Source organism: Heteronotia binoei, chromosome 4 (genome assembly GCF_032191835.1).
Source record: "Heteronotia binoei isolate CCM8104 ecotype False Entrance Well chromosome 4, APGP_CSIRO_Hbin_v1, whole genome shotgun sequence".
Lineage (NCBI taxonomy): Eukaryota > Metazoa > Chordata > Lepidosauria > Squamata > Gekkonidae > Heteronotia > Heteronotia binoei.
In genome coordinates, this window is record NC_083226.1 from 184,403,236 (window position 1) to 184,418,009 (window position 14,774).

A 14,774-nucleotide genomic window follows, 5' to 3' on the forward strand; every position below is an offset into this window, starting at 1 on the left:
GGGACTGGAAACTTTCCCCCCAGTTGGAGACGGGGGTGTGTGGTGGTTTTTTAAGTACAACTAACTGTTATTTGATTTTTGTCTACTAAAAGGTCTATTCTGTGGACATCAGTTATCATTTATAATTTGTTAGATACCATTTTTAATTGTTTGCACCCTCAGTGTTAAAAGAGGGTAGTTATGCCAGTTAACTATAAGGTTTTATCTTGGAATTGCAGAGGCTTTAAAAATCCAATAAAACAAAAAAGAATTTCGAATCTAATTAAAAAGGAAAGACCAAATATCATTTGTCTTCAGGAGACGCATGTTAAAAAGGTGAAAACTCAGCTGTTAAAATCAAATTGGATATCGCAGTCCTATTATGCTACAGGCTCCTCCAAAGCTAGGGGGGTTGCGGTCCTATTTTCCAAAACTACTGTTTTCAAGTGTTTAAATACTAAAATTGATCCTAATGGTAGGTATATTTTTGTAGCAGGAAAGTTGGATGGCCATTTGATAACGGTAGCATCAATATATGCTCCCAATGAAGGCCAGATCCAGTTTTTACAGTCAACTTTAAATGATTTGCAGTCTTTCCAAACAGGTGAACTTATCATTGGCTGTGACTTAAACTGCATAATTACGGTAACCCTAATCTTGATAAATCTTTTAAAACAAGGAAAGAGGCTAGGCATACTCAAATGACGGAACTGGGGAAACTTCTGACTACTTTTAACATCACTGATGTCTGGAGGGAATTTAATCCAGGGACCCGTGAGTATACTTATTATTCTCACCTTCATGACACCTACACCAGAATCGATTTCATTTTAGCTTCAACTTCTTTTGTCAAAAATATGGTCTCTATTGATATAGGGTCTAGGACTATATCAGACCATTCTTGGATTACAAGTTCATTTAGTTTGTCTCCTGAAAGGGGGGAGTAATTGAGAAAAACATAAAAGAATATTTTTTATTTAATTCTGACTGTGGTGCTTCCCAAGAGAATGTGTGGGAGGCCTTTAAGGCCACATTAAGAGGCAGTCTGATCTCTCTTTCTTCGGCTTGTAAGAAAGAGAAAAATAAGAAACAATTACAGTTGCAATTGGAAATACCAAGCTTAGAAAAAAAACATATGAAGCAGGGAGGTAAACGTACTTTGAAGAAACTGAATAATGCTCGTTCTAAATTGGAATTATTGGAGACTGATTCAATTCAGAAGGATATTATATATGCTAAGCAGAGATTTATAACTAAAACTCCAAAATTTTTGAAATTATTAAAATACAGAATACAGAAAAAGAAAGCTAATACCTTGATTTATTCTATTAAAAATCAGCAAAACAAGTCAGTCATTTCTTCTAAAGACATAGCGGAGGTATTCGTGAACTATTATAAACAACTCTACTCTACAACAAATCCCAAACCCCAAGACATAAGACAGTATTTAGACTCCATTAATTTTAATAGAAAACTATCCTCAGACCATCTGGGGCTGCTTGAGAAGCCAGTCACAGTTCCGGAATTAGAAAAAATTCTTTCTTTAATTAAAAATAATAAGGCTCCAGGAAGGGATGGATACCCAGTAGAATTCTATAAGAAGTTTAAAACAAGTCTGCTTCAGCCCTTAGTTGACATCTGTAATCATGTAATGGAATCTGGTAAGGTACCCCCTTCCTGGTTGGAAGCACGTATGGTAGTCATTCATAAATCTGGTAGAGATAAAGAATACCCAACTTCATACCGACCGATTTCGGTACTCAACCACGACTTCAAGATTTTTTCAACACTACTAGCAAGTCGTCTGAGTGCCATAATAGATCAGTATGTGCATATGGATCAAACAGGGTTTATTCCGGGCCGATCGTTATCTGACAATGTAAGGAAAACCTTAAATCTCATCACGTATTGTAGAGCTAGAAAAGTACCTTCAGTTATATTGTCACTGGATGCGGATAAAGCATTTGACAGAGTGGAACCAGTTTATTTGCAAACTCTATTAAAGGTGATGGATTTTGGCCCTAAATTTTTAAGGTCTATAGCTGCAATATATTCAAAACCAACTGCAAGCATTAGCTTGAATGGCTATCTTTCAAAAGACTTCCCTCTTTATAGAGGAACCAGACAGGGTTGCCCCCTCTCTCCTTATTTATTTGCTTTATCTTTGGAACCTCTTTCCTATGTTATTCGTTCAGACACTGAAATTCATGGTGTAGAAGTCAATAAAACAGTTTATAAAGCAAGTTATTTTGCAGACGATGCAGTATTTTATCTATCTCAGCCAATCTCTTCTTTGACTAACGTCATGAAAGAAATTGATAAATTTAGCACATATTCAGGGTTTGTAATCAATTACAATAAGTCAGAGTTATATCCCATTTATCTTGAAGATAAAGGGGATAATACTAAGGACAATATTTCTAAATCTTTCCCATTTAAATGGGTAAAAGAGAAATGGCGACATCTGGAAATACTTATCCCTACTAACCTTCAAAAATTATTTAGCTGCAACTTCAACCCCTTAACAGAAGAAATGCATTCCACTATTATAGACTGGGCCAAACTTTCTTTTTCCTTGGTGGAAAAAATTGATCTGATTAAATCCTTTCTGTTTCCTAAATTCCTTTTTAGATTTCAAAATATTCCAATATCAATCCCTGGGACCTTTTTTAAAAAATGGCAGAAATTAATTCTCTCATTCCTATGGAATGGGAAAAAAGCAAGGATATCCACACAACTATTAACTAGACCTACTAAAAGAGGTGGTTTAGGCCTTCCAGATCTTTATACATATTATATATCAGCTAACCTTCGGCATATAGTGTCTTTTGCCAGCCCTACCCAGCAGATATCTTGGACCCAAATTGAACAGTCCTCTCTTGCCCATCCCTTTTTAAATGAAGTCCTTTGGAATGATAAAAAAGATAGGAGATGGCAGGAGGTACATAACCCGTATTTGAAATTTACCTTAGAATTATGGGATAAAGTAAGAGGCCAGTTGGCCCCTCCAACCTCTCCAATGATGGCATTTCTGGGGCAAACCTGGTTTGTCCCAGGAAAAGCCTCTTTAACTTTTGGGGAATGGAGAAAAAAGGGCTTATATAGGTTAAATGACCTAGCAATTGCAGGTAAATTAGGAACTAGGGAACAACTAGAGGAGAAACACCATATTACTATTTCATGGTTCCAATACTATCAAATCCATCAGGCTTTTCACCATGTAATTCCACTAATTTATAAAACTAAACAACTGAATAACTTTGAAAAAGTGCTAAAATCAGGAAGAACAAATTTGAAAGGCATTATTTCAATAATTTATACAATTTTGATGGATAAAATATGGCTGCTACCTACCTCACAGCAAAATGCATGGCAAAGAGACTGCGATACACAATTTACTGAAGACGACTGGGTTCAGATTTGGAACTCGCCTCTTTTAAAGAGCAGAGCTATCAATATTCATACGCAACAATTTAAACTCCTTTCACATTGGTATTTGACTCCTTTAAAAAATTTTCGAAGTAAACTTAATAATAACGCGGAATGTTGGAAAGGGTGCGGTAAGGAGGGCAACTTTCTTCATTGTTGGTGGCTATGCCCGGAAATTCAAAAGTATTGGGCTCGGTTGATAGCGAAAATATCTGAAATAGTTGGCTGTATGGTACCTTCAACACCAGAATCAGTACTTTTAAATCTCTGGCCAGATAGTTTTTCCACTCCTCAACGCAAAGAGCTTATTGCTTACTTGATACTGGCAGGTAAAATTTTAGTAGCTCAGAAGTGGAAAAAAACTAATCTTCCTACTATGGATGAATGGTTTGCGAAAGTCAGGGAGCTTATTGTGCAAGATAAATTGTCCACACAGCTTTTAATCATGGAAACACCGAACTATAAGAATAACTTTTTTGAAAAATGGTTTCCATATCTTGAATATGTGAACTCAATTGCCTCTGTAGAAGAAATATTGCCTCCTGAATTGTTGAACTTTATTGTTCTGTAATTGATTGATCTATGCTTCTTTTTTGTAAAACCAAACTTTGATATAACTTTTGTATAAGCATAATTTAAGTTCTTGTTTGTAACATTTTTTTTACAATAAAATTGAAATTTAAAATTTAAAAAAAAAAAAAATCCCACAATGTCTATGTTTGCCTCCAACACTAAAAATTCCAACTCACCAATTTTACTTCGAACACTTCTAGCATTTGTATACAAACATCTATAATTTCCCAGGCAAGTTAGGCCCACAACCTTCCTCCTGCTGCCTCGAGACTCTGGCAGACACTCCATACTGTTTGTCACCATCTCAGTGGACAACTCTGATCCATTACCCGGTAGAAAAGTAAGAGCTAACCCTTCATCTCTTTGAGATGAGCCCTCCTGAACCAGAGACATTTCATCTCCTGTCAGCTTTCCCGCAAGATTTAAAACTGCTCTGCCACCTTTTTGATTTTAATCGCCTGCAGCTTGGTTCCATCTGTGGACAAGTGGAGATCATCTCTTTTGTACAGCTCCCCCTTGTTCCAGAAAGCATCCCAGTGCCTAACAAACTTAAACCCTTCCTCCCTACACCATCATCTCATCCACACACTGAGACTTCTAATTTGTGCTTGTATCTCCAGCCCTGCACGTGGAACAGGTAGCACTTCCGAGAAGGCTACCTTGGAGGTCCTGGCCTTACGTTTCCTGCCTAGCAGCCTAAATTTTTCCTCCAGGACCTCAGGACTGCATTTCCGCACATCGTTTGTGCCAACATGCACCACGACCACTGGCTCCTCCCCAGCACTGTCTATCAGCCTTTCTACAACACACGTAATGTCCGCTACCTTCGCACCAGGCAGGCAAGTCACCATACGGTCAGTATGTGGTTTTGCCACCCAGCTGTCTACTTGCCTAAGGATCGAATCACCAACTACCAAGACCACCCCCCCCTCTCTCCCTGCCCAGGGATGGTTCCTTGGCGCAAAAGGATACCTGCTCACCAACTGAAGAAGAGGTCCCTACTGAGGGTGCATTTCCCTTATCCTCAGCACGGTGCCCTGTTCCCTCTCGACCCTCATGCTCCCTGGCAGCAACGGGGCTGCCACGTTCAGAGTGGGGCTCATCCAATACGTCCCCGAGAGTCTTCTCTGAGTGCCTAAGTGACTGTCTCTGCTTCTCCAGGTCAGTCATCTCAGCCTCAAGGGTACGAACTCGTTCCCTGAGGACCAGGAGCTCCTTGCATTGAGCATGCACCCAAGACTTCTGTCCTGTGGGCAGATAGTCATACATGTGACACTCAGTGCAAAACACTGGAAAGCCCCCACCTCCCTGCTGGCATTCTACCTTCATGATAGCTTTTTTCAAAAATATACAGTCCCCTTTTAAATCCTGTTTGTTTATGTGGCTCTCCTCCTGGAGGGTCTACTTACCTTATTGGGAACACAAGGAAATTAGGGATCTGGGTTCCTGGTCCTTACAGAGCCCACAGGCCAGGAGCCCTTTAGCTCTCGCCCTTCGGCTCCCACCAAAGGCTCGCGCCTCTGGCAAGGCACAGCTTAATAATGCAAAGAGAGTGGGGAACACAGTTACTCCTAATCCATCAGCAACAATCACCTTCAGCCCACTCAAACCAAACAAACAGCAGTTCCCCAGCAACTACAAACTCAGAATTTTCAGCAATCGCACAGTCACCCAAACTCAGAAATTCTCAGCAACTTCCCCAGCTGCTTAGAAAGCCAAACCTCACCCTTGTAGCACTTCTTCTATGCTCTCTCTCACAGCTCTCTGAAATGTGCTCAACCTCTGGCAAGGCGCAGCATAATAAGCTGCTCTGAGACTCCTTCAGAAAGGTGGGATATGGAGGTTCTAAGACAGAGGTTCTCTATCTAAGTCGCAGAGGCCCGGGAAGGGTGATTCCCCTACCAGCCTTCAATGGGGCACCATTGACGCCAGCGTTGAAAGTTAAGAGCTTGGGAGAGCTTCTGGAGTCCTCCTTAACTATGGAGGCCCGAGTAACAGCCGTTGCCAGAGCTGCTTCTTTTCACCTTTGGCGAACACGGCAGTTGGTCCCCTACCTTGAGCGTAGCGACTTAGCAATGGCAATCACGCCTCGGTCACCTCAAGAATCGATTACTGTAATGCTCTCTACACGGGGCTGCCCTTGACTCAGATTCAGAAGCTGCAGCCTGTCATGCCTGCCCCTGACCCAGCCCCTGCTAGCTCAGAGCAGGCGCCTTTAACAGCCCTGGACGTAAGTCCCGAAGAAGCAAGCCGGCAGCAGGAGCCACCTGGAACTGATCAGGCCACGCCGGGCCCCAGCTTATCCCCTCCGGAATCACCACCACCTGTTAGCCGGCTCCGTGAAAGGAGACGGCAGGAGATACGAAGCAGAAGAAGTGAGGCACGCATGCGGGGGAAAAGAGATCTAAGCCCGGTATACTAATGAGATAACAAGCCAGCACAGTATATCTGTAATCTTGGCCCTAGGGCAAACTGTGCTGGCAACGAACGATCCTACTGGGACGTGACCACGCTCTGCACCCTCTTGCTTGCTGAGAGAACCCGTGTACTCCTGAACCGGCTTGAACCTTGGACTTGAAACTCTGGACTTTGACTTTGCTTTGTGGACTGGCTTAGGTATTTGAACTGTATTTGGCTTTGCTTTCTCTGGCTCCCGACCCTCTGCATTCCTGTGACTACGCTCTCTGTTTCATCCTTCGGCCGGACTGATTTACGGTGTTGAGTAATTGGACTGTTTACGATTACCCCTGCGCTGCTCCCTAGCCGGCTGCGAGAGTCCTGGCCAGCTGCCGGGACGTTGGCAGCCGTCGCTCCTTATCTGAGACTTGAGCCGTGACAGCTTGCCAGCACCTGTCCGGCCAAATCCAAGCGCCCCACAAGCTCTGCTTCCTCGGTAAAAGGCCAGCCCCAGGTCTAGTTGGAGCTCCTGACCTGGGGCCCTTCTTGAGTTCCTCCAGCTCCGTCTATCCACCACCTACCCCGTTCCTGATCCCGATTCGTCTGCAGCTCCCCAACGGCCGGTGGATCTTTGTACATGCCATGTTGGACTCAGGGGCTGCCTGCTGCTACATGGACAACCTCTTCGCCAAGGAACATGGCATCCCCATCCGGGAAAAGAAGATCCCTATCCTGGTCGAGGCCGTAGACGGTCGCCTGCTGCGCTCTGGACCCGTCCTTCACGAGACTCAACCACTCGTCCTATGGGTCCAGCAACACCAAGGGAAACAAACCTTTGACCTTGCCCGCATGCCACGTTTTCCCGTCATACTAGGCCTGTCCTGGCTCCAGGCCCACAACCCTCAGGTGGACTGGGTACAACGAGACCTGCGATTTCCAGGTACCCCTACGTCATGTTCCACGCTACAACCAGATCCGGTTACTGTGCCTCCCGATAGGCTACCCAGCCCCTCGCTCCCCACCAGCCAACTGGGGGCTGCCACCACACTACCAGCTCCCTACCAGGAGTTCGCAGACGTCTTCGACGAAAAGGAAGCCGACCAGCTTCCCCCACATCGGCCCTACGACCCTCCACCTCGCCCGTGTCCTCGCCCGTCCTGTTCGTGAAAAAGAAAACCAGGGACTTGCGGCTCTGCAATGACTACCGGGCACTCAATAAAATCACCATCCAGAACCGTTACCCGCTTCCACTGATTCCAGAGCTCCTCGACCGCGTAAAAGGGGCTACCATTTACACTAAGCTCGACCTTCGAGGGGCCTACAACTTAGTTCGTATTAAGGCCGGAGACGAATGGAAGACCGCTTTTGGTACCAGGTATGGCCAGTACAAGCACCTGGTCATGCCCTTTGGGCTCACAAACGCCCCTGCCGTGTTCCAACGATTCATGAATGACGTGTTCCGCGACCTGCTGGACCGGTTCCTGATTATTTACCTGGATGACATTTTGGTCTACTCCACCTCTGTGCAGGAACACGTCCAACACGTACGACAGGTGCTACAGCGGCTCAGAGCTCACCGCCTTTATGCCAAGCTGGAGAAATGCGCCTTCCATCTCCTGTCGGTTGAGTTCTTGGGGCACATCATCTCTCCCCAAGGGACTCAGATGGATCCAAAGAAGGTTGACGCCATCCTTCAGTGGCAGGCCCCTCAGAATCGGAAGGATGTCCAACGCCTCCTGGGCTTCGCCAACTACTACCGGCAGTTCATCGCTGGTTATGCCAACCTAACCAAGCCCTTGACTCAGCTCCTCTGTCCCAAAGAACCCTTCCAATGGACCCTGGAAGCTGACCAGGCCTTCCGCGATCTCAAGCGCCGCTTCTCCTCCAGTCCCCTGTTGCGATACCCTGACCCCCGCTTGCCCTTCATGGTGGAAGCAGACGCCTCCAATGTGGCCATCGGGGCCATGCTCTCCCAGCGAGACGACCCCAGTCAGCCATGGCAACCCTGCGCGTACTACTCCCGGCAGCTCTCCACCGCCGAACGCAACTATACCATATGGGAGCACGAACTCTTGGCCATCAAGGTGGCTTTCGAGGTCTGGCGGCACCACCTTGAAGGAGCAAGACACCCGGTCCAGGTATTCACAGACCACCGGAACCTGGAGCACCTGCAGACCACCCGCCGGCTGAACCAGCGACAGATCCGGTGGTCCCTGTTCTTTTCTTGTTTCAACTTCACCATCTCCTACGTCCCGCACACCCAAAACCAGAAAGCCAACGCTCTGTCCCGCCGGCCAGACTATGGCACCCCTAGTGCTACAGAAGCCCCCAAGGCTAGCATCCTGCCACCTACGGTCTTTGCCGCCACCCTGACTGTACCATCCTTAGTTGCAGAGATACAGGCCAGTCAGGCCACCGACCCCTGGGCCCAAAAACACCTGCAGGAACCTCAGCAAGACCCTGCCGGAGAACTGACCACCCGGGATGGGCTGCTCTACCATCGGGAGCAGTCGTACGTCCCTCCAGGGCCCCTCCGATCCCGCATCCTCCGCCTCACCCACGACGCACCCCCGGCCGGCCACTTCGGGCAACACAAAACAGCCCATCTGCTGACCAGAGACTTTTGGTGGCCTCGCGTCCGAGCGGACATTAGTCGGTACGTGGCTTCATGTGAGGTCTGCCGCCGAGCTAAAAACATACCTGCCAAACCCTCCAGTCTCCTGCAGCCGCTTCCTACTCCCTCCGGTCCCTGGGACGTTGTGTCAATGGACTTCATTGTAGACCTACCCCGATCCCAAGGACACACGTGCATCTTCGTCGTGGTGGACCTGTTCACCAAGATGGCCCATTTTGTCCCCTGCGCTAAAGTGCCGTCAGGGCCGGAAACCGCCCAGCTCTACCTGAACCATGTTTTCCGCCTGCACGGGTTACCCAAGCAGATTGTCTCGGATCGGGGCCCGCAATTTACCTCCCGCTTTTGGCAAGCCTTCCAGCAAGCTCTGGGGACGGAGCTTCATTTGTCTTCCGCCTACCATCCCCAGACCGACGGCCAGATGGAGCGCACCAACGCGACCCTGGAGCAGTACTTACGCTGTTACACCAGTTACCAACAAGACAACTGGGCCTCTCTGCTACCACTGGCAGAGTTCGCTTACAACAATGCCGTACACAGCTCCACGCAGACCACACCGTTTGCGGCCAACTACGGACAGCACCCCCGATTCTTCCCTCTGCTCGGCCCCTCCGCCGGTGTTCTCGCAGCAGACAACCGGATCGAGGAACTTCACGCGCTCCATGACCTCCTGCGCGCACAGCTCCAACGCGCCAAAGACGCGTATAAACAGGCCGCAGATCAGCACCGCCAGGAAGGGGCCGCCCTCAAGGTCGGGGATTCCGTCTGGCTCTCTACCCGGTATCTCCGGACCCCTGGCCGGTCCTCCAAGCTAACCGCTCGCTTCATCGGCCCCTTTCCAATCGAGGCGCAAATCAACCTGGTGGCATTCTGCCTGCGCCTTCCCGTCCACCTCCGGATACACCCGGTCTTCCATCGCTCCCTCCTCCAACCTGCGGCTGCGCCGGACCCTAACCGGAACGTTCCACCACCACCTCCGCCACCGGTTTTGGTGGATGATGAGGAGGAGTACGAGGTCCATCAGATCCTGGACTCCCGGCTGCACCGAGGTCAGCTCCAGTACCTAGTGGACTGGGAGGGCTACCCCCCCGAAGATCGTTCCTGGGAACCAGCTACCCACCTGCATGCCCCTGACCTGCTCCAGCGATTCCATGAGGCCTACCCTGATAAGCCAGGCGGCTTGGGTGAGGGGGGGCCTGAGGGGGGGATAGTGTCATGCCTGCCCCTGACCCAGCCCCTGCTAGCTCAGAGCAGGCGCCTTTAACAGCCCTGGACGTAAGTCCCGAAGAAGCAAGCCGGCAGCAGGAGCCACCTGGAACTGATCAGGCCACGCCGGGCCCCAGCTCATCCCCTCCGGAATCACCACCACCTGTTAGCCGGCTCCGTGAAAGGAGACGGCAGGAGATACGAAGCAGAAGAAGTGAGGCACGCATGCGGGGGAAAAGAGATCTAAGCCCGGTATACTAATGAGATAACAAGCCAGCACAGTATATCTGTAATCTTGGCCCTAGGGCAAACTGTGCTGGCAACGAACGATCCTACTGGGACGTGACCACGCTCTGCACCCTCTTGCTTGCTGAGAGAACCCGTGTACTCCTGAACCGGCTTGAACCTTGACCTTGAAACTCTGGACTTTGACTCTGCTTTGTGGACTGGCTTAGGTATTTGAACTGTATTTGGCTTTGCTTTCTCTGGCTCCCGACCCTCTGCATTCCTGTGACTACGCTCTCTGTTTCATCCTTCGGCCGGACTGATTTACGGTGTTGAGTAATTGGACTGTTTACGATCACCCCTGCACTGCTCCCTAGCCGGCTGCGAGAGTCCTGGCCAGCTGCCGGGACGTTGGCAGCCGTCGCTCCTTATATGAGACTTGAGCCATGACACAGCCAGGCTACTAATGGGGCTTCCCTGTCAGGAGCACATTCAAACTGTGCTGAGAGTGCTGCACTGGCTGCCTGTTGCGGACCGAATTCATTTCAAGGTCCTGGTATTAACCTTCTAATCCCTATATGGACTAGGACCTACCTATCTGCGGGACTGCCTTGCCCCACGTTCCCCAGAGAGCACTGCAATCAAGCTCTCAAAATCTGGCTGTCCCTGGGCTAAAGGAGGCTAGGCTCAACTCCACCAGAGCAAGACCCTTCTTGGTGGCGGCCCCAATACTTTGGAACACTCTCTCAGAAGCCATCAGGGCCCTGTGGGATTTATTGCAGTTCCGCGGGGCCTGCGAGACTGAACTGTTTCGGATGGCATATGACATCTTATGGGAGAGGGCTGCCACCACTTCTGGATCCATAGCGCTTTTATTACTAACTGCCCAGGATCTGTGCGGGTGAGAAAGAAAATATTACATGAAGTGTTTGAAGTAGCACCATTGCCATTTATCTGATTATTTTGTTGTTTTATTGTTTTAATATTGCTTTTATTTACTGTCTATTTTATGCTGTTAGCCGCCTTGAGTCTGTACAGAATGGGCGGGATATAAATATAACGTAAATAAATAAATCTTTTTCTTTTTCACTTTGATCTTAACCATGACTTCCATCCTTCCAGAAGAATTTTTACTCTTCAGTTTCTTTCCTTCCTCATATTAAAATGGTCAGTCTCTTTTTCTCTCTCTTTGCGAAAAAACTAGAAATATAAGAGAGACTATGGTGGAGAAAGACAATGACCTCGCAACGAAAGAAAGGCCAAAAAATGATCAGTTTCTCTCTCTCCCTCTCTCTCTCTCTCTCTCTTTCTCTCAATCTGCAATAGAAGCTAGGAATGTAAGAGAGGCTCTGTTCGAGACAGACTGTGGTGTCACATCCAAAGAAAGGCTGCAGAGTTCCTCAAGAGGATCCCAAGAACATATTTCCTTCCCAAACGAGCTGGCTGAGAGTGAGTATCCTTCATGTTATGTCAAGTGTAGAAGCAAGGAACGGCCATGGGGGATTTCTGATTTACTTCTGAGCGCCATTTGGTTTGGTGCAACCATAAAGCCCTCTGAGTAAGGAGGGAGAGTGGGAGAGCAACCTTCTGGGGCCTGAAATCCGGAGGTGCGGAAATTCATTCTGGGCAAGAGCTCTGCTGTGGCTCTTGAGGGGCTGAGATATCCTTCAATACTAGATATCCTGGGGAAAGTTGGTTAAGATCTGCCAAGCTGGATGAGGCCAAGGGGCCATCAATCCTTTCCTTATGTAGTCACATAGATGCCTTTGGACCTTACAAACCTCCCAGGTACTAAAAGGGCCTCTCTATTTATTCCAGCAGAGGATGATCAGAAAAATGAGGAGGACGAGGAACTTCATCAGCAAATGTCAGACAGAGTTAAAAATGAAGGCTTGAAAGAAAATGTCAGTTATCAAGGCCTACCTAAGAGAAAGTACTGTGGCCATATGGCTGACAATCGAGATGGAAGAAAGCAAAATGTACATTTTCCAAAGCACAGGATAATGAAGGCAAGTAAGTCCGTTCAGTGTAAAAAGTACTTCAGAAGTAGATCGCAGCTCCTTGTGGACCAAGGAACCCACACAGGGGAGAAACCATTCAAATGCACAGAGTCTGGAAAGAGATTCAGGAGGTTTGGAAATCTTCAAGAACATCAGAGAACTCATACGGGGAAGAAACCATTTTCCTGCAAAGAGTGTGGAAAGAGATTCAGTCGGCGTTCCGCTCTCCAACGGCATCAAGTAACCCACACAGGGGAGAAACCTTTTGAATGCACAGAGTGTGGAAAGAGGTTCAGTCAGAGTGGCCATCTTCAAGGGCATCAAAGAACTCACTCAGGGGAGAAACGATTTGAATGCTCAGAGTGTGGAAAGAGATTCAGTCGGCATGACACTCTCCAACTGCATCAACTAACCCACACAGGGGAGAAACCTTTTGAATGCACAGAGTGTGGGAAGAGATTCATTACGAATGGGTATCTTCAGCGGCACCAGACAATGCACACAGGGGAGAAACCTTTTGAATGCACAGAGTGTGGAAAGAGATTCAGTCAGAGTAATAGTCTTCAATACCATCAAATAACCCACACAGGGGAGAAACCATTTGAATGCACAGAGTGTGGAAAGAGATTCAGTCGGTGTTACACTCTCCAACAGCATCAAGTAACCCACACAGGGGAGAAACCTTTTGAATGCTCAGAGTGTGGAAAGAGATTCAGGAAGAGTGGCCATCTTCAAGAGCATCTAAAAACTCACTCAGGGGAGAAACCATTTGAATGCTCAGAGTGTGGAAAGAGATTCAGGAGGAGTGGCTATCTTCAAGAGCATCAAAGAACCCATACAGGGGAGAAACCTTTTGAATGCTCAGAGTGTGGGAAGAGATTCAGTACTCGTAGGCATCTTCAGCAGCACCAAACAATCCACACAGGGGAGAAACCTTTTGAATGCACAGATTGTGGAAAGAGATTCAGTCAGAGTAGCAATCTTCAAGAGCATCAAAGAACCCACACAGGGGAAAAACCATTTGAATGCACAGAGTGTGGAAAGAGATTCAGTCAGAGAAGCAGTCTTCAAGTCCATCAAAGAACCCACACAGGGGAGAAACCTTTTGAATGCTCAGAGTGTGGGAAGAGATTCAGTATGAGTAGGCATCTTCAGCGGCACCAAACAATCCACACAGGGGAGAAACCTTTTGAATGCACAGAGTGTGGAAAGAGATTCAGTCAGAGGCTCAGTCTTCAACAGCACCAAACAATCCATACGGGTGAGAAACCATTTGAATGCACAGAATGTGGAAAGAGATTCAGTCAGAGTAATAGTCTTCAAGGCCATCAAAGAACCCACACAGGGGAGAAACCTTTTGAATGCTCAGAATGTGGAAAGAGATTCAGTTGGAGTAACGCTCTTCTAAAGCATCAAGTAACCCACACAGGGGAGAAACCATTTCAATGCTCAGCGTGTGGGAAGAGATTCAGTTGGAGTAGTAATCTTCAAGAGCATCGTAGAACCCACACAGGGGAGAAACCTTTTGAATGCTCAGAGTGTGGGAATAGGTTCAGTACGAGTGGGCGTCTTAAACAGCACCAAACAATCCACACAGGGGAGAAACCTTTTGAATGCACAGAGTGTGGGAAGAGATTCAGTCAGAGTACCAATCTTCAAAAGCATCAAAGAACCCACACAGGAGAGAAACCTTTTGAATGCACAGATTGTGGAAAGAGATTCAGTCAGAGTCGCAGTCTTGAACACCATCAAAGAACCCACACAGGGGAGAAACCTTTTGAATGCACAGATTGTGGAAAGAGATTCAGTCAGAGATGGCGTCTTGAACACCATCAAAGAACTCACACAGGGGAGAAACCTTTTGAATGTTCAGAGTGTGGGAAGAGATTCAGTCGGAATTACACTCTCCAACGGCATCAAGTAACCCACATGGGAGAGAAACCTTTTGAATGCACAGAGTGTGGGAAGAGATTCAGTCAGAGTACCAATCTTCAAAAGCATCAAAGAACCCACACAGGGGAGAAACCTTTTGAATGCACAGATTGTGGAAAGAGATTCAGTCAGAGTCGCAGTCTTGAACACCATCAAAGAACCCACACAGGGGAGAAACCTTTTGAATGCACAGATTGTGGAAAGAGATTCAGTCAGAGATGGCGTCTTGAACACCATCAAAGAACTCACACAGGGGAGAAACCTTTTGAATGTTCAGAGTGTGGGAAGAGATTCAGTCGGAATTACACTCTCCAACGGCATCAAGTAACCCACATGGGAGAGAAACCTTTTGAATGCACAGAGTGTGGAAAGAGATTCAGTTCGAATGGCATTCTTCAACA

The 14,774-nt window shown here is 47.4% G+C and overlaps 1 protein-coding gene across 1 annotated transcript in view; it reads left to right on the forward strand.

Annotated features, from left to right (window-relative positions):
* LOC132570200 (zinc finger protein 420-like) overlaps nucleotides 1-14,774 on the forward strand; it is a 47,992-nt gene that overhangs the window by 14,468 nt on the left and 18,750 nt on the right. Inside the window, exons 7-8 of the mRNA XM_060236633.1 lie at nucleotides 12,260-12,681; nucleotides 12,742-14,697. Of these exons, the coding sequence (XP_060092616.1) occupies nucleotides 12,260-12,681; nucleotides 12,742-14,697 (2,378 nt within the window). The remainder of the gene's footprint in view (nucleotides 1-12,259; nucleotides 12,682-12,741; nucleotides 14,698-14,774) is intronic.